At 35.4% G+C, this 20,871-nt stretch overlaps 2 protein-coding genes and 1 long non-coding RNA gene across 3 annotated transcripts in view; 2 read left to right on the forward strand and 1 right to left on the reverse strand.

The window, feature by feature from the left end:
* Nucleotides 1-832, forward strand: part of LOC124453301 — a 7,641-nt gene extending 6,809 nt beyond the window's left edge. The window contains exon 3 of the long non-coding RNA XR_006951043.1: nt 774-832. This is a non-coding gene — a long non-coding RNA (uncharacterized LOC124453301). The remainder of the gene's footprint in view (nt 1-773) is intronic.
* Nucleotides 833-8,307: 7,475 nt separating this feature from the next.
* On the forward strand, nt 8,308-15,090 carry LOC124453463. Its single transcript, XM_047004277.1, is given in 8 exon segments — nt 8,308-8,322; nt 8,415-8,477; nt 9,100-9,233; nt 10,096-10,288; nt 10,457-10,527; nt 14,207-14,294; nt 14,297-14,392; nt 14,478-15,090. Coding segments are annotated over 8 exon segments (729 nt in total). The 3' UTR covers nt 14,547-15,090.
* Nucleotides 10,327-12,562, reverse strand: LOC124453263. The gene is made up of 2 exons (XM_047004042.1): nt 12,108-12,562; nt 10,327-11,116 (listed from the first exon to the last, which is right to left on the reverse strand). The coding sequence occupies exons 1-2, from the start codon at nt 12,493-12,495 to the stop codon at nt 10,563-10,565; spliced, it is 942 nt and encodes a 313-aa protein (XP_046859998.1). The 5' UTR covers nt 12,496-12,562; the 3' UTR covers nt 10,327-10,562.
* Nucleotides 15,091-20,871: the final 5,781 nt, after the last annotated feature.

Below are 20,871 nucleotides of genomic sequence, written 5' to 3' on the forward strand. Positions count from 1 at the left end.
TTTAGCCACTTCTTCTTCCATTCTATCTGAACTTTCAGTCCGTTTGTGAAGAGTTTCATTGTTTTTATTTACGTACTCTTTTACTGCAGCAATAACAGTTGCCATTTTGGTAACTTTTCAAGTCTAAAAATAATTTCACAAAGTTTATGCAAGCATTGGCTTTAAGCGATTTCTCAAGTCTTTGCTTTGCTTAAAACACAATGACTTAATTCTCTTTAATTGAGACAGAAATTGCCGGCTTTTCAGTAATGAAAATAAAAATAGCTAGACAAAATGAAATTGACATATATTTTCAAAGGATTACGTATTTATAAGATTGATGAGATGGCTAGTCGTTTTTCATGGAATAATTTGAAGTTCTGTTACAATTTTCAATTTAGTTAAGTGAGTCACGACACAACATACAATTTTCATGACGCTTTACAGTGGCTTTTCATGTGCTGCGTTATCGTTGAATGTCTCTCAAAAATTAATAAGGATATAACATGTACGTATTGGTGGGTTGCAACCATTCCCTTGGGAGTAAGAGAACAATAGAATGCTTGCCATGTTGGATGAAATTTGCATAGTAAAAGGAAAATCCAACATGGCGACGTAATTTGCAACCCGATACAAAAACTTGTTCAAATTGAGAAACTTAAAATGAAATGTGAAGAAGGAGAAATAATGGAAGATCTTCAGGTTTTTCATTTACTAATAACCATGTTTTTACCACTGATCAATGATCATTTGTGAAGGGAGACTTTATGCAGCTTTTGTTTGTTCTAATCTAGATTGCAAAGATACAGACAGAGGAAGTGATCTTTAAAGAAATCGGGAAAATCGAAGAATTTTGGGTTAATTGTGGATTCTAAGAGATAAAGATGAATGGCGTCTTCTACAATCTTAGACTTCAAAACGAAATGAAGTTAACCTTCATGGACAGACAGAAAGAACAGGCATAGCATTGAATGCTGAACTTATGATCTTTCGTCGACAAAACTTTAAAAAATCTTGTCGAAGAAACAACACGCGATGTTTAACGTCACTAGGCACAATGTATACTAAGATTACATGTACTCAACAGCTGTCGTTGTAAGGTGAATTTACAGCTTACTATTATCATGAATTGCTATAATGTCATTTACATTTAAAGTTTTCCAATATAAAACATTTTCAAACCTTCGCTAATTTGTTTTTATCAGACGGTTTATTCAAGTTCGTTCGTTTAAATATGTTGTAAACGTGTTCAAAGCCAGCTTCGCCGCTTTTTTAGTGTTTTCCGCATCCTTTTCCTTTAAAAGGCTTTCACATCGTTTTTACAGAGTGTGTGGCAAACATTGCTGTTGTTTGATTTGTTCACGTGACCTTTGATAATACTCCAGATAAAAGATAATTATAGTTCATAAGGCGTACGGTCACGAAGAAACCACGAGATACTACCGATGATGAGGCAGTATACGTGTAATCTAAATTTAGTGGACAAAGCGGATAAAATAGGCATATATATGGCAAAATTTGTTGGTTAACTATCTTGAAATCGATAAATACTTCTTTATTCCTTGAAGTGCTCCTTGTTATAATAGTTTTCAAAGAGGCATCATGTCTTCAGGTAGAGTTTTATATTTTCATACTTTTCCATCAGCCTCAGTGCCAGTTCAACGTAAAACCACTTTCAATACACTGCAATGTTTGGTCATAAACAATTTTTACAAAAACATTTCAACTTCCACTGGCACAAGTACAATTCAATGATCACCTTAGGAACAAATGTGCATTCACGTTTGTGATAAGGTTTTTGCTTCAGTTGGTTATAGAATCATGAAATTTAAGTCTTTACCTGTATAAAGTGTCTGACAAACTGCACTTGTACTTGTAGCATTTGTATATGTGCACACAAATAAATAAGTACTGTAGTGTACATTTTTGTACTATTGTGTACACTTATAAATCATCTAATTAGCCTGCATCTTTGCTTAAAATTTTGGTGAACATGAGCTAGTGTTCAAAGTTGGTGATGGGATAGGAAAAGTTTGTTGTCCTCAAAGGATTTTCCTTTGTGCATTTCAAACACTTGTCTGTATTCATATGTTTTCTATGTTCAAACAACACATGATAAACATATTTTCCCAAATAGTTCATTGTCATTAACAGAGCATTCATGACATGTTGAACTTGAGCATGATTAAAAAGTCAATGTGATTTTGTTTTGTTTTGTGTCACCAATTTTACTTGCTTTTCAAAATTGAATGGTTGTGAACATTTTGGTTGACAATTATGATCTTCAGGTGTCTAGGTAATGTTTGGTGTACTACATAGAAATATGAAATGGCTGTTATTATTATGTATAGTAGTAATACTCCGTCTGTTTTGAATTAAGTTGAGCAAGGCTGCAAAAAGAATCAAAACATGCAGAAAGCAAGCCAAGGAAAGAGCTCTAAAGTTGAAGGAAGACAGTGTGATTGATCAACTCAAGAATGAAAGTAAGGATTCTCATACAGGAAACATGAAATTTTAGATCCTGTCTAACAACTGAAAGCAAAACTGCAAGAGGCAAAAGATATACAGGTATTTTATCAGAACCTTTGAACCAGTATCATCATCCATTTCACTCCAAAATTTATCAACTAGAATTTATTTGCAATTTGTCCTATTTGCTTTACAAAATAACTATTGACAATGGATAAAAGGAAATCAATATTGTAAATATGAAATGCTATTGTGATACATTGTGCTTTACCATTGAGGATCATTTACTAGCAACCAGACCAAAGAGGAATTATGGATAATGCAAGATAAAATGGCAGGGTTTGCTCTGTTAGTAAAGACATTATTGATATTTTTTATAAATGATGAATATCTTCTCCATGAAAACCTTCTTCAAAACTTCTTCAAAACCTTCTTCATGAACTTTATCAGCATTTTGTCACCAATGTTGCTTTGATATTGTTAGACTATAAATGGATCTTAAACTTCTGTAATTTCTTCCTCACTCGACGATCATTTTTCAACTTCAGAGAGCCTTCTATACAAGGGGTACTTTTTAGAGTTCTCATTCTCATTGCTTTCATTGTTTTTAATGTTTGCCTTTTGTCTGTTGTCAATATTATTGTGTTGTTCTTTTTCATCTTCATGAGTTGTTTTGTATTGAGCTTGAATCATTTCGTCCTTCATCTTCTTAACAGGCAACATTATTGAACTCAATGGCTTGTGGTTGTTTTGGACAATGAACTTGTGCTTCAGTTGAAAAGTCAAAGACTTGCCAGTGCTTGATCGACTTTCTACATTTCTGTTTGTTTATGTTTTCATCAGCATGTTCTTCATTTAAGGAATGATTTTCACTGTTGTTGCCCACTTCATTTTGGAGTGATTGTATCTTCTTTAGTTGCAACATTTTCTGTTGTTCTAACTTCTTTCGTTTCTTGTATTTTCTTTGTAGCATTATGTTTTGAATTCTTTTCACTCTTTGATCGAACAAGGAGTTCTTTTTCATTATTTGTTGATGTCTCTTGGTAATATTCATCTGAAAATATTAACAAAAATCAAGCAAACTCAGCATTTATGAATTTCTTCATTCTCACAAACTTTAAAATGGGTAAGAAATTAATAACTATTGTTATCTTGTATGTGTTTACAGTCATGGTGCCTGCCTGTGACTAGAGCAGTGAGAATCAAAAGCAAAGACCTTACCAAGTTGAATATTTTTAGACATCTTGCATGCATAGACAATGAGCTAGTGACAAGTGAGCATTTGATGTTTCAATTCTGGCACAATACAAAATAGTAAAGACTTTGGTTAAATTAATGAAAACATGGAAATCTGACACTTAATAGAATTAAGAACTTTGCAACTTACGGCGTAAAATGATATAAATGGAATAATAATCTTGATAAGCCTACCATCATTTACTTATCTAGGTTGAGTTAGGTTTGCATAACACAACACCTCAAAAGCAGTTATGTAGTACATAACTGAACATAGATAATATACCTTGTTTTAGTGGGGATGTCTTTTTGCTTTAGGTTTTGCTGGTGAAGAAATTTTTGTGGAGGTGGTGGTGGGACAAAGGGTTGAGGATGTTTTCTACCACTAGGATCTTAGTCATGTTTTAAGCACTTTGATCGATTCACCCTCCATTTCCCAAACTTCTTTCATAGTCAGCCTTTATTGGCAAAACAATGCATTTTCCTTTAAGTCTTAGTTCAATGGTTTACTGAGGATTTCCTCTTGTAAAGAGTATTACAAAAAGTTCCACTTGCTCTTCAAGATTATTTTCAGTCAAACATTTAACTTCGTTCAGCGCTCATCTTATAAAGTGTGTCTTTAATGGTTGTGAGACATACAACAGGAGAAGTTTGTATTGTTTGTTACCGTGTATCACATTATAAAGAGGAACACTGTACCCTTGTCTTCAACATCATCAACATCGTCCTTTTTCAAATTTGACTTGCCTTTAACATCAAGTAGTTTTTGAAAGTTTGAATCGATTTCTTCTAAGTTTGATGAGTTCTGCAATTGTGTGGAACAATCAGGATCAGTTTTTGAGTTTATGTATTCTTTACATTCTGTTGGTCTTTTGTCAGTTTCTGCATCTTCGTTATCTCGACGTGGCTTCTTCTGCAAATCTTCTGTAAATTTTTCATTGACTATGGGTAAGAGATTTTGCAAAACTTCAAAATAGTAGTTCCACGCCAGTGTATAGGCAGGATAAAGTTCCTCTTCAACTATTTTCGAGAATTCTGCTTCTGACAGAGCATTTAAACCTAGAAGATGAGCGACAAGTGGATAGACGCCAATGCACAAGTGAAAGTTATTAAATCTTCGATGTGCTGGTTCCTTTCCGCTCAAAATTCGACCAACAGCCACGAACGCACAACCTAGCACCAAAGCAGTTATAACTCCACCCAACGAGATTCCACATGAACAAGAACTATAAATTTTACGAATGTTCTTTTGTAACAACTTCGAAAATGGGAAACTCTTCCACTACCTGAATAACACGATTGACCAACGTTGCCAAAATGTAGGATAGCAATCCGACACCAACGTCGAACAGCACTGGATACGTATCTTCTTTTCCTCAACATAGACGACAAGTGTGCCATTTTAATTGCTTTTAAGTATTTTCAGTGATATCCTTTAATTCTGTATACGCTGTGCTCTCTTTGTAATAAAAGCTGTACACAAGCATTCCTATACCTGCAATTATACATAATACAAGAGACAAACATTTTTCCTCGCTTTCTCGCGACAGGTTCTGAATAGGTGGCTTCTCTGTTTCTTCTTTATGTGTTAGAGTATTGTCGTCTACCATTCCTTGTTCGGAATCCTTGTTTTTCCTGTCATGATTTACTTATGTAAATCTTGAAAATTTGTTGCCAACAAGTTGTTCGCACTTAATCTATTTTATTAATTTAATGTGTGTGGACTGCTTTGGAATTTAAACTATACTGACCTGTGTAAAGGAACGTATGTAACCTCAAATTACGTTATGCTACTAGCATGGTTGGTGATTGTTGACCAAGTTCAACATGTCTTTATCACCTCTTATAAACTGTATTTTGACCAAATTTTCAAAAAAAAATTATTTTTAGGGAGCCTTAACTATTTAATTTCAAAGCTATGTTGTTTAAAAATTTACTCCATAGCAACGGCCTAGCAACGCATTTAGGTTGAGATTTCCTCAAAATTTGGTCGAAATATTGGTCAAAAAATTGTCATTTTTGTTTCTCCTTTTTAGTGCATGGAATTCAGAGTCTTTGACATAACTGTATTCTAATTGTTCCTTTGGAACCATGGCAATGAAAGTCTTTGTCTGTCTCGAGATCGATGCGTTTGCATTTCTGGCGAAGTTGTCTAAAATTTCTTAGTTTTTGTAACATTTCAAGTGCTAAATTTGCTGCTTTTATTTCCCAACTATTGTTTTGTTATTTTGTTGGGGATTTGAAGTTAAATGATGGGAAATCCTCAAAATAGAGGTAGAAAACGGGTGAGAAAAATGGCGAAATGCAAAAATGGCGAACCTTGTGACAGAGGTTGGATCTTCCGGTGCGAAAATTGGTAATCAGACAGCAAATTTTGCTGTTCCAACTATTATAACAGAAGGTACTATATTTATGGACTTATCAGTTATATTTATAGTCTTAAATGAGATTCTGAAATGTCCGGACTGTGGGAAAGCAATGAACTTACATTCGGAAGCAGACTGCGGAAACTAAAAACCTCGAACAAAGGGAGAAAACTCTCGGATGGTAAAGGTTTGTCTGGAAAAGGTCGGCTAACTACGCAAAAGATGGACATTCTTCGAAACTATTATGGTTTGGCAATAGGGGAAACCTTAATAGTGTTGAAGAAATGGCCAAAGCTGCTAGGGCATCTCTTTTCCATGAGAAGAATCCTCAGCATCACCTGTGTCCAAAAGGAAAGATAGTTGGTGTGGCTACCTAAGAGATCACACCACCTACCAACCTAAGACTGGTATTCCCTGGGCCCATAGTAGAGACTGATTGAGCCAATATTCAATGATCTAACTGACCCAGATTTGTTGAAGAAATGTACACATGGATTGACACAGAATCGAGCAGTGTTTGAATGGACTCATTTGGGACAGATCTCCCAAGACTACATATGTTGAGCAAGAAACTGTCTCTTTAGCAACATATTTGGCAGTGTTGAAGTTTAATGATGGAGACATCTCTATATTAACATTTTTCATGATTTAGACATAATGCTTGGGGTATTTACTGACCAAAGGTCCATAAGACTCCAACAAAGCCAGGATAAAGTTATCAGTCCAAAAGAATTCCAAGCAAGTGAAAGTAGGAGGAAGTCACTGGGCATCTCAGAAAGAAGTTTCTGAACAATGCTGAGTACTTGGAAGGGTAACTTATGAAGCAGGTAGCTTCTAAGCCTTCAAAGTTGTAGATGAACTGGAATGAAACTTTACATTGGATTTCTCATTTTTTGCATTTTGCAATAGTCAGTGATTTTGTGACACTATAAATTTGTAAATATTTGATGCAGAGGCTTGATATTTGGCATATATACTAACTATATTATCCTCTATTATGTGACACTCTTGAATTTTTAATGCTGTTTATATTTAATGAATTAAAGCCAAATTTCTTTCAAATGTTTGCAATAAAATGTGCAATAATTGAAAATGTTCTAAATTTCCTCTAAAATTTTATTTAAGATATTAAATGAAAATTAAAGACTGTCACATAATAGAGCAGGTTCTAAGCTTTTCAAAATATATGTTTATTTTGTTTTAACCACTGGTTCTTGAGTTATCATGTTTTCAATGTGAAACAATTAAGTCTTAATTAGCAGCCGCCATCTTGGATAATTAGGCTAATTAACGAGTTTGTGAAAAAAATTTTCTTTTTGTCATTTTCTATCACCCATGCCTTTCAGAAAATGATATTTTTGCCTAAATTTACTTAAAATAAAAAAATTGTTTCAAGGGTGATGACCACCTTAAGTTTTATTAAGTAAATAGTGATGTCGGAATAGCTTTAGAACATTGAGTTTTGATGTCGTTAAACATTCACGGTGTACATTAAAAAAACACAATTGATTTTATTAAAATTTCTGATGATCAGTGAAAGACTCTCAATGAAAACAAAAGGTTTCGTGCTTTGGAATTTAAAACTATACTGACCTGTGTAAAGGAACGTATGTAACCTCAAATTACGTTATGCTACAAGCATGGTTGGTGATTGAAACTTTAATGCAAATGAAAATTGGAGAATTGAAAACACATTCTTTTAAAAGGCGTCAAACAAAACGACACTTCGTTATTAATGTGAATAAAGTCAGTATAGCGTGCTTTCATCAGTCGCCATGCTGGGGAAAATTTCATATAGTGAAAAGAGTTTATGTTGATTTCAGGCTCTGTTGACCATCGGCACTTTAATTTACTCCCTCAATATGGCGCTTTGACGTCACTTGCAAACACTCTATAACTGTAGATGAAGCATGTAGTTGTTGTAGATCAAGATTTTGACGTCACTTGCAAACCTCTATAGCTGTAGATGAAGCATGTAGTTGTTGTAGATCAAGACTTTCGTGCCCTATTCGAAATACTGATTGAAAAGTTCTAAATTTGTTTACAAAGGCACGATATTTTAGCTGACAATAACTTTTTCTAACTTAGAGCGGAAGAAAAACTCGAACGATCTGCTTTTGAAAGTAACACAGATTCCTGTTCTACATTCACAAATTCTAAGGAAACGTCAAGAAAAAAGCAGAGAAACGACTTCGTGGTTTAAAAAGAAACTTGTTCAAATTGAGAAACTTAAAATGAAACGTGAAGAAGGAGAATAATGGAAAATGTTCAGGTTTTTTCATTTACTTATAACCATGTTTTACCACTGATCACTGATCATTTGCGAAGGGAGACTTTATGCAACTTTTGTTTGTTCTAATCTAGATTGCAAAGATACAGACAGAGGAAGTGATCTCGAAAGAAATCTGGAAGATCGAGGAATTTTGGGTTAATTGTGGATTCTAAGAGATAAAATGAATGGCGTCTTCTACCATCTTAGACCTCAAAACGAAATGAAGTTAACCTTGATGGGCAGACAGAAAACAGGAATAGCATTGAATGCTTAACTTATGATCTTTCGTTGACAAAACTTTAAAAAATCTTGTCGACGAAACAACTCGCGATGTTTAACGTCACTAGGCACAATGTAAACTAAGATTACATGTACTCAACAGCTGTCGTTGTAACGTGAATTTACAGCTTACTATTATCATGAATTGCTATATTGTCAATTACATTTAAAGTTTTCCAATATAAAACATTTTTTCAAACCTTCGCTAATTTGTTTTTATCAGACGGTTTATTCAAGTTCGTTTCGTTTAAATATGTTGTAAATATTTTCAAAGGCAGCTTCGCCGCTTTTTTAGTGTTTTCCGCATCCTTTTCCTTTAAAAGCTTTCACATCGTTTTTAGAAACTGTGGCAAACATTGCTGTTGTTTGATTTGTTCACGTGACCTTTGATAATACTCCAGATAAAACATAATTATAGTTCATAAGGCGTACGGTCACGAAGAAACCACGAGATACTACCGATGATGAGGAAATATATGTGGTGTAATCTTAATTTAGTGGACAAAGCGGGACATAGGGCATAAATATGGCAAAATTTGTTGGTTAACTATCTTGAAATCGATAAATACTTCTTTATTTCTTGAAGTGCTCCTTGTTGTAATAGTTTTTCAAAAGAGGCATCATGTCTTCAGGTAGAGTTTTCAATTTTCATACTTTTCCATCAGCCTCAGTGCCAGTTCAATCATAATTCAATGGTCATTGCCAACCAACCACCTGTTACTGCTGACAGATTAATTTTTAGTTTCCTTATTTTATTGATATACGTAAAACAACTTTCAATACACTGCGATATTTGGTCATAAACAATTTTCACAAAAACGTTTCAACTTCCACTGGAACAAGTACAATTCAATGATCACCTTAGGAACAAATGTGCATTCACGTTTGAGATAAGGTTTTCAGTTGGATATAGAATCATGCAATTCAAGTCTTTACCTGGATAAAGTGTCTGACAAACTGCACTAGTACTTGTAGCATTTGTATGTGTGCACACAAATAAGTATTGTAGTGTACATGATTTGTACTATTGTGTACACTTATTTAAATCATCTAATTAGCCTGCATCTTTATATTGTAAAAATTTTGGTGAACACGAGCTAGTGTTCAGAGTTGGTGGTCAGATTGGAAAACTTTGTTGTCCCCAAAGGATTTTACCTTTTGTGTACATTACTTGTGTATTTCAAACACTTGTCTGTCTTCATATGTTCTTCTATGTTCAAACAACATGATAAACATATTTTCACAAATAGTTCATCATCATTATCAGGGCATTCATGACATGTTAAACTTAAGCATGATTAAAAATTCAATGTGATTTTCTTTTTGTTTTTGTGTCACCAATTTTTACTTGTTATTCAAAATTGAATGTTTGTGAACATTTTGGTTGACAATTATGATCGTCAGGTGTCTAGGTAATGTTTGGTGTACTACATAGAAATATCAAATGGTTATTATTATTGTATTAGTAGTAACACTCGTCTGTTTTGAATTAAGTTGGGAGCAAGGCTGCAAAAAGAATCAAAAGCGTGCAGAAAAGCGAGCCAAGGAAAGAGCTCTAAAGTTGAAGGAAGATGGTGTGATTGATCGTCTCAAGAATGAAAGTAAGGATTCTCACACAGGAAACATGAAATTGTTAGATCCTGTTGAAGAACTGAAAGCAAAACTGCAAGAGGCAAAAGATAAGCAGGTATTTTATAGGAACTTTCGAATCAGTAATGTCCAAAGTTTATCAACTAGAATTTATTCGCAACTTGTCCTATTAGCTATACACAAAATAGCTATTGACGATTGATAAACTATAATCTACATTACAAATATAACATGCAATTGTGATAAATTATGGTTTGCCTTTAAGGATCATACACAAGCAGCCAGATTGCGAAAGGAATTATGGATTATGCAAGATAAAATGGCAGGATTTGCTCCGTAAGTAAAAGCCATTAAGGCATTATTGATATTTTTTATAAATGATAAGCACCTTCATGAAAACCTTCTTCATCAAAACCTTCTTCATCCAATTCATTGGCATTTTGTTGACGATGTTGCTTTGTCGACATTATAACACTTGGTCTGGGATATTGATATTTGGCCTTGCCATCTTCATATTGACTTTCTTGTACTTCTCCCTCAATTAACGTTCCTTTTTCAACTTCAGTGAGGTTGCTAACAAAGGGATGATTGTTATAGTTCTTGCTGCTTTCACACGTTTGAATGATTGCCTTTTGTTGTTTGGTATCAACATTTTTGTATTCTTCTCTATTATATTTATGTTGATCTTTAATCAACGCTTGTTTTTCGTCTTTTTTGTAAGGATCATAATTTTCCGTTTCTTCTGGCATAGCGTACATTGCATCCTCTTTAGGCACTTTCTTAGTGGCATACTTGGTATGATGGCTTGTTGGCTGTTTTGGACAATGAACTTGTGCCGAAGTCTTGCCAATGCTTGATATACTTTTGGCATTTTCTATTCGTCCATTTTTGTCATCAGATTGTTCTTTTGGCAACCGTCTAATTGCTAAAGCAACATACAACAAATGTTACCAACAATTAAGTCATTATTCAGTAAATTTCTTGATACTCTGTATTCAAAACACTGAAAGTCTTTAAAACATGGCCAGTGCAGTAATTTATTGATAACTGGGAGGGGCGATATTAGAACAAGTGAAGGGGCAATCAATAGGCAAGAAGAATTTGTGGATGATGGAATACTAGAACATGTTTTAGTCCTACCTAGTGCACATGCGGTGACAACTGGTAACAATTCACATGTAGTTGCCATAGTAATGCTTTCAGTTGTGTCACAAAACCAAGTAATTAAAGCGCTTATCAAGGAAAGGGAAATGATTTAATTAGATAGTTACAGTAGCGTAGCAAGCCCACAAGTTTTGGTCCTGCTGTGTAAATTTCAGATGCAGAATGCAGCAAAATTAACACTGCAGTATAAATTGCTGGCTTGGCTATATAACAACATTTGCATTATTTTCTATTTAAAAAATTGTATTCTTCACGGGCTTTCAAGGCTAGAAGTACATGACTCAGCACCAGAAGTGACTTATATTAGTGAACACGTGCATTGAAGATGTAGCTTTTATGATACAGGTTTATAGTAATTTAATAAACATTTGAAAGTGTGACTGTTCAGATGTTATTTCCCACTGAAATTCTATAATATCATAAGGCGTTTATACTTTATGAAGCAAGCATGTTCTCCAATGTATTTTACTTCCAACAATGGGTCACATATGTCTGAGCCTAAAAAGCCTAATAACATAAAATTTTCCACCTATCAAATATGTTGTAAATGTTCTTAAAATCAATTCAACTTTCTGAAGAAAGTGTTTCCCCGACCCTAATATAGGTACTTCAGCTTAATGGAAACACAGAAAACTGACACTAAATAAAGTTAGGAACTTAACAACCTACATTTGAAATGACCCAAATGGAATAATAATCATGATAAGAATGCTGCCATTTAATTTTGTACATAACTGTACAAATTACAGTACCTTTTTCCAGGGAGAAAGATTTTGTTCGCGAACTAAATGTTTTTGAACGTGATGGTGGTGAAGCAAAGCTTTGATTATGTTTACTGCCACCAGAATCTTCATCATCTTTCAACCGTTTTATGATCAATTTAACAAGCCCTCCCTTCGCCAAGTTTCTTTTTTGGTCAGCCTTTATTGGCAAAACTATGCATTTTTCCTTGAAGTCTTCATTCAATGGTTTGCAAAGGATTTCGTTTTGCAGGGTATTATAGAAAAGTTTCACTTGTTCTTCAAGATTTTCATCACTTACACATTCAATTCGTCCATGTGTGCTCATCTCATGAAGTGTCTTCAATGGTTGGGTGACATACAATGCAGGAAGTATATATTGCTCGCTGTCATCCTTCATCTTATAAAGAGGAATACTGTATCCATTGCATTCAACATCATGTAATTTCACAATGTTGAAAGGATCAAGTTTTCTAAGTTTTCATAAGTTCTGCAATCATGTGAAACAATCAAAATCAGTTTTTCAAAGGTTACCTTGTGTTCTCTATTGTTGTCGGTTTTCGCATCTTCATTTTCGTTATCTTCAAATGGGACGTTATTTTCCGTTAATTTTCATTGACTATGGGTAAAAGATTTTGTAAAACTTCAAAATAGTAGTTCCACGCCAGTGTATAGGCAGGATAAAGTTTTTTCTCTTCAACCATTCCCGAAAATTCTGCATCTGCCAGAGCGTTTAAATCAAGTAAACAAGCAAAAGTGGATAAACGCCGATCGCACACAAAAGTAATGGCATCTTCTATGTGCAGCGGTTCTTTTCCGCCTAGTTTTCGGCCAGCATACACTAACGCACCACCAAGCAACAAAAGCACAACAACACCTTTCCAGGAAGTTCCGCTCAAACAAGAACCCAGGAGTTTACGAATGTTCCTTTTATAACGACTTTGGAACTGGCGAAGCTCTTCTATGACCAGAATAATGCGATTGAAAAACGTTACCAAGATGAAGATAATAATCCGACTCCGATGTTAAATAATATTGGATAAGTATGTTCTTCCCCTTTCACATAGACGATACGTGTCCCATTCTTAATTGCTTCTATACTATTCTTACTGAAATCCGCTAATTCTGTGTACTCTGTCTTTCTTCTCTCTATTAAGCTATACACAAGCATAGCCACACCGACAACTATGTAAAATACTAAAGCCAAATACTGTGGTTTACGACGCTTTGCTATGGGTTCTGAACGCGTGGGTTTTGATGTTCCTTCATGTTGTGTTTGAGATTGATTTTCCACCACTCCTTGTTCAGGGTCTACGTTTAGTGCTCCCATGATTTACGTTTTATATACAAGGCAGTTGTTCACTTGACTATATAAATCCTTCGTACTGTACGCAAGAATCATCACCTTTCCTTCGCCGTCACACTTCATTGATAACAATTACACAAGGTGACAAGGTCACAATTCTGTTGTATTCCCAGTATTTACATCCGCTCTGAAACAACTCACCTCCATATAGCTACTTAGATGCAGTATGGATGCAACTTTGCATTCAAAAACTGTATTTTATAAAAAATGCGAGATTGCATTTTATTAAATGTTTGTAGATGAAGATCGTCCAGGTTGGTATAGTCCTGAGAAGGACTGTTTTGTTGTTGTTGACTGACGTTTCGACAACCTTAGCGGTAGTCATCTTCAGAGTCAAAACAGTCCTTCTCAGGACTATACCAACCTGGACGATCTACATCTACAAACATGTAACGATACTCCCGGTTCAAACCATTTACTTTATTGCATTTTATTATTGACTGGGCGTTTGGCACATCCAAACACTTGGAAATGTGGCTAGGCTTAAGCGTCGTTTGTTTTAACTGCCTCATTAAACAACGATGTCAGAAGGACGTTCAAGTGAGATTTCACGTCAACTATCTTAACCCATGTTACATCACCCACCCACCCTCCCTCGTGTGTAGTTACGCCACTCATTTCAGGCAACGAAATCACCTAACGTCTTTAGTTTCAGGCTAAACAGGTGTTGAATTTAAGAAAGTTTCGCGGCCATCTTCGGTTTGTATAAAATGGTACCCTCTGACAATAACTTTTTCTAACGTAGACCAGAAGAGGAAGTCGAACGATCTGATTTTGAAACCAACACAGATTCCAGTTCAACATTCACAAACAATCAGGAAACGTCGAGAGAAAATCAGAGAAACGACTTCGTGGTTTAAGGAAGAAACTTGTTCAGATTGAGAAACTTAAAATGAAACGTGAAGAAGGAGAGATAATGGAAGATCTTCAGGTACTTCTCTTTACTGATAATCATGTTATTACCACTGATAATTTATGGAGAAAAGCTTTATGCAGGTTTTTTTGTTTTGATTCAGATTGCAAAGATACAGATGGAGGAAATGATCTTGAAAGAAATTGGGGAAATCGTGGAACTTTTGGGTTAACTGTGGATTCCAACATACAAAGATGTATAGCGTCTCGTACCATCTTACTCTTCAAAACGAAATGAAATCAACCTTCATTCATGCACAGACAATTGAGCGCTGAACTTATGATGTGTTCAAAGCAAAACTTTGAAAAATCTTGTCGACAAAAAACTCGCCATGTTCAACGTCGGCAGCCATGATGAGATGAATAACATTTGCTTTTCAACATGTTCATATCAGTGCAAAGTTTCCATCTACTCCATAGCTGTCGCTGTGACGTGAATTAACAATTTTATAATCAATTGTTATAACGTCCAAACAGATTTAAATAGAGACTGAAATGCTTTGCTTACAACCCAAGAATCTTCAACTGGAAAAAAAATTTGTTCGCGACGACATTTTCCAGTTGCCCAGCAAAAAAATGTAAAATGTAGTAGCGATAACACTGAGGAAATTATAAAGACCTTCACTATAGTTTATTATAGTAAAAATCATTTCTTTCTTTCGATGGTCGCTATTGTTGGAATAAATAAAATTTCCTCTTTTGTGTGGAACATCAACACGTCTATGCTTTCTCGGTCTTTCAATCATATCGAGGAAAGGAACTTGTAAAGCCGCTGTCCAAAAACTTTATAGGCATACCTTCCCAAATAATTTGTCTTTTTGACGGACTATTTAGGACATGCATGAAATCGTCACGCTTCAACATGAGCTTTAAAAAAATTATTTTCTGCCAATTTCTGGGGAACGAGATGAGAAGTTAAAAGAGTTATTCATTGGCTGACGAAGGAAAGGAGTCTTGTAGAGTGACTGAAAGCAAAACTACAAGAGGCAAGAGATAAGCAGGAATTTTACAGACTGCCTTTCTTTTGAACAAGTATCATCGTCTGTTTCAATCCTAAGTAAGAATCAACGTCCATTTCACTCTGAAATCATGTAAATATCAACTTGGGTTTATCTGCAATTTTTACTATTGCACAGAGAACAAGTTTTGATAATGCTAAAGTAAAATCTATATTACATGCATGTATGACACAAAATTATGATAAATTATGGTTCACCGTTTAGGATCATGCACGAAAGAAATTATGGATTATACAAGATAAAATGAAAGGAATAATGGATTATACAAGATGAAATTGCAGGAACTGTACCGTTTGTTAAAAAACCTAGCTATATTCTTTTATAAATTATGAACACCTTTTTCATCAAAACATCACATTCGTCAGCATTGCTGCTTTGTTGACATTTTCCATGCACTTGGCCTGTGATATTTGACATATGCATATGGACATAGTGCCTTGGAGTCCTTTATTGAGCTTCTACAGTTCTATCGTGATTCAAAAATTTTTCATCCTCGGGGGTTTGCAAACTATCACCGATAAATGCCAGTTGTCTATAAAAACTTTGCATCCTCTTCAGGTATTCTAATGACCACGCTGGGTTTGTTTCTTTGCTTCAAAATTATGAACGTTGCCTTCAGGCACGGAAAGCAAAGGAGATGAACTGTTCAAATTTTCTATTTGTTCAAGATTGTTATCAGACTCTTCTTTAAGGGGATGAATTTCGCTTGTTTCATTGTTTGCATTGATATGGACAATTGCTTTTTCGTTGGTCATATCTCTTTCCTCATCAATCTTGGACTCATTCTTTTCACTCTTCGATAAAGAATTAAGTCCTTCTTCGTCTGTAGATGCGTTTTTACGACACTTATCTGAAAATATTTCCATAATCTTGCAACAACGCTGATGTTATTACAAATGAAACATACTAGTTATATTACAAAAATAAAAGAAACAAACAAATAAAGTGCACGGCGTCATTAGTGAAGCCAGTTCTATCTTAACATCTACATGCAATGCATAATTTTCAGCAAAATTATTATTCATTTCTCCAAAAGATTGATTTCATACAATGTTTTTAAAGTGAATGAACACTAATCAGTGACACTGCAATATATTAGCAATGTAAGAGTAAAAAAACGGGCTGGCTTCGCTCGTTAATTAAGGTGACCTTTTATAATACTCACACTTTAAGGCATAATAAAAGCACGGGAAGTCTTTTGAAAATGGCCTGTACATATATACCCTGACGGAACAAAACTTTTGTATGTACATAGGGAAAGAAGAATTTTTAAAGCATGAAATATGTTTTAGACATATTTTATGGACATGTAATGCATTCAATAAGACTGTAGGAACATACTCATGTTGTAAATGTATTACTTTTGCACAACTTGAAACAGTTTGGAATGGAGATATATACAAATGTACAAACTGCAGTACCTTGTTCCTGCGATGAAGTGGCTTGTACTTTAAGCTCCATTTTTGGCGAAGAAAATATTCTTTGAGGTTTTGGTGCAACTGCAAAGTTTTGGGGATCTCTAATGCCATGGAGAATTCATTATGTTTCAACCAGTCTATGATCAATTTAACAAGTCCACCATTAGCTAAGCTTCTCTTGTGCTCAGTCTTAATTGGCACAATAATGCTCCTTTCCTTGAAGTCTTTGTTCAATGGTTCTCTAAGGATCTCGTTTTGTAAAGTATCATAGAAAATTTTCACCTGTTCTTCAAGATTTTTTTCTTTTATACATCCAATTCGTTCTGTAACGCTCATCTCATGAAGTGTATTTAATGGTTGTGATGCAAACAAAATGAGAAGTCTGTATTGTACATTTCCATATGTCAGACTATAAAGGGGAACACTGTATCCATTGCTTTCGACATCCTTTACTTTTCGAATGCATTTATCAACTTTTTCTAATTTTTCATAACTTCTACAGTCGTGTGAAACAATCACAATCAGTTTCTTTGCGGTTACAATCTCTTCTTTCGGTGGTCTTTTATCTGTTTGTTCTTCATCAGTTCCTGCTTCTCCATCTTCATGTGAAATTCTTTCTTCCGTAAATCTATCATCGACTATGGGTAAAAGATCTTGTAAAACCTCAAAATAGTAGTTCCACGCCAGTGTATAGGCAGGATAAAGTTGTCTCTTTTCAACCATCCTGTTAAATTCTGCATCTGCCAGAGCGTTTAAATTAAGTAAATGAGCAAAAAGTGGATAGACACCAATTGCACAACCAAAAGTAATTGCATCTTCTATGTTCACCGGTTCCTTTCCACTTAGTTCTCGACCAGCTACTATTAAGCCAATACCAAGAGACAAAATCGCTGCAGCTCCTTTCCAGTAAATTCCGCTTAAAGCAGAACCTAAAAGTTCTATAATGTCACCGTTGTAACGACTTTGCAACTGGAATAACTCTTCAATAATCAGAATAACACGATTGACAATCGTCACACCAATATATGATAACAATCCCACTCCGATGTTGAATAATATTGGATAAGTATGTTCTTCCCCTTTCACATAGACGATACGTGTCCCATTCTTGATTGCCTCAAAACTATTCTTACTGAAATCCGCTAATTTTGTGTAAACTGTGGTTCTTCTAGAAATCAGGCTATACACAAACATGGCTAAACCGACAACAAAGTAAAATAAAAAGGACAAATGCTGTGACCAACGACGCTTTGCCACGGGTTCTGAACTCGTGGGTCTAGGTGTATCTTCATGTCGTGTTTGAACATGTTCATCTAAAAGTGGTTGTAAGACATCTGTGTCTTGCTCTGACATCATTTAACTTTTATAATATAACAACACAATTTCTAATTGTTAGTTTGACGAGATATTCGCAGAGAAAGTAAGTAAAGGTGTGTTTATTTCTCAAACAACAAGAACGTTTATATATTGTACAACTGAGCCAGCGATAGTATAGAGCTGCGCCCGCAATGTCATATTAAAGTAATACTTGAAGTAACAAAATATAATGCTGAGTGTACATTTAATATATTCAACACTCCCACTCACTCAGCATCATACTACATTAAGGTAAGTCCTAGCTTAGAGCGAAGTTTCTCAAATTTTCCTTGTGGTAATGGTTTTGTAAAGATGTCAGCAATCATTTCATCTGTTGGACAGTAGTTTACTTGAATAGTTTCATCTTCAACTTTCTCACGAACAAAATGAAATTTAATATCGATATGTTTTGTTCTTTTATGCAAAACAGGGTTTTTTTTGACATGGCAATGGCTCCTTGGTTGTCTTCGTTTATTGTCGTCGGATTAGGATCATTAATTTTCATGTCTTTTCGAAGTTGCCGCAACCAAACACACTCTTGCGTTGCCAAGCAAAGAGCGATATACTCAGCTTCGGAGGTTGATAAAGCCACGGTCGGTTGTTTTCTGCTTGTCCAACTAATCGCACCATTGGACATTAAAAACGCATTGCCAGACGTAGATCGTCGGTCTTCTGAATCTGCAGCCCAATCAGCATCCGAGTATCCTTCCATTTCTTCACCATTTGATTGATACCGCAAGTGCAATTTTGTTGATCCTTTTAAATACCGAAATACTCGCTTAACGGCAGTTAAATGCGCTTCAGTTGGAGATGAGTTGAACTTTGACAGGGTATTTACGGCGTGAGCTATGTCAGGTCGAGTTGCTATAGCTGCATAGATCAGACTTCCTACCATCGATTGATATTGTGTTGGGTCAACTGATTTGCTACATCCGTCGTTTTTCACTAACTTCACATTGTTGTCCATTGGAGTGGATACGGGTTTACAGTCTTGTAGTTTGTATTTGTACAGGATATTGTTGATATACTGTTCTTGGCTTAGCATTAGCGAGCCATTCTCTTGTTTGATGTTCACTCCCAAGCAGTAATGGAGCTTTCCCATATCTTTCATCTTGAATCTTGCAGACAGACTTGCTTTCAGATTTATCATCTCATGTTCACTCTCCGTCAATAATATGAGATCATTCACATGCACAGCAACGATTGTAAGATGACGATTGATTTTGCGAACAAACACACACGGATCAGCAGCGCTTTGTTCAAATCCCTGAGAAACCATGAATTCTTTTAGAGACAAATTCCAACATCTTGGGCTCTGTTTCAATCCATACAGAGACTTTTTAAGGTGACAAACAAGGTTTTCTTTTCCACGGACAACAAAGCCTTCTGGTTGTTCCATATATATCCTCATCTAGTTTCCCATTTAAAACGCAGTGACAACATCCATTTGATGAATAAACATGTTTCTTGAAACAGCAAATGCCAAGAGAGCTCGAATAGACGTGAATCTGACAACAGGTGAAAATGTTTCTTCGAAGTCAATTCCATACCTCTGTAGGAAGCCTTTTGCAACCAAACGCCCTTTGAATCTATCAATTTTCGTCATGTTTCACTTTGAATACCCATTTACACGAAAGTTTTCTACCAGGTGGTAGAGGTACCAGTTCCCAGGTATCGTTTTCCATTAGTGATTCATACTCTGAGTCAGCAGCTTCCTTCCACTTTTGAGCATGTTCGCTTTCAAGAGCTATTTTCAAGGATGTAGGCTCTTCAACCTGTGTTACATAGAGTGCTGTATGGGTTGTTGTCGACACATTGGCGTATTCATCATGATAACGAATTGGCGGTTTCTTCTCTCTTGCTGAACGTCTCAGCATAGTAGGCTTCTCTGTTTCCTCTTTCTTCAGGTACAACTCGTTCTCTTGGTCCAACTCTAACTGCACTTCATTGGAATGCCCAAAGTCTGTTTCCTAAAAATTATGTCGCGAATGAAGACTTTCCGTTTGTTTCGTCATACAATCTGTATCCTTTGTTTCAAACTGTAGCCAACAAATCTCATTTTTCAGCTTTTGGCTCCAGTTTCGGACGTAGTGAATCTGTAACATGAGCATGCGCTGCAACCAAAGACGCGAGGTTAGAGACATCTGGTTTCTCCATACCATCGCTCATATGGTGTAACTCCTGTTGCAGTTGTGACAATTCGATTTCTGATGTATGCTGCAAATTGCTTCCCCAGAAACTCTTCGCAATTCCTGCGTAAGATCATCGAAAGAGCAGCTTCCTGTAGCGTCCTGTTCATTCGCTCAACAACACCATTTTGTTGCGGTGAATAAGGAACAGTTGTTTCGTGTCTGATTCCCTTTTTCTTGAGATAATCTTCAAATTCGTTGGACAAGTATTCAACTCCATTATCAGTTCGTAGTGTTTTAATATGGCAGTCTGCTTGATTCGTTACTGCCAATTCCCATTCTTTAAATTTTGTCAGTACTTCTGATTTATATTTGATAGGGTAAACACTTACACATCTTGAGTAGTCGTCGATAAATGTCACAAGTATTTTGCACCACCAAAACTTTCTGTATTCATGGGTCCTGCGACATCGCTGTGTACAAGCTCTAGCCTTTTGTTGACTTAACTTCTCACTGCTTTTGAAGTTGCTTTCGATGTAACTTTCCCTTTACAGGCTTCACAAAGTCTAGCTTGTT

The sequence above is a fragment of the Xenia sp. Carnegie-2017 genome, unplaced genomic scaffold (genome assembly GCF_021976095.1).
Source record: "Xenia sp. Carnegie-2017 unplaced genomic scaffold, XeniaSp_v1 HiC_scaffold_25, whole genome shotgun sequence".
Lineage (NCBI taxonomy): Eukaryota > Metazoa > Cnidaria > Anthozoa > Malacalcyonacea > Xeniidae > Xenia > Xenia sp. Carnegie-2017.

Bases quoted from the DNA above. Each gene is read 5' to 3' on its own strand.
- LOC124453263 (XM_047004042.1), bottom strand. From the start codon at position 12,495: ATGAAGGATGACAGCGAGCAATATATACTTCCTGCATTGTATGTCACC. The intron at 11,117-12,107 runs GTACTGTAATTT...ATGTTGCTTTAG, and splicing joins ATCTTTCTCCCTGGAAAAAG to CAATTAGACGGTTGCCAAAA.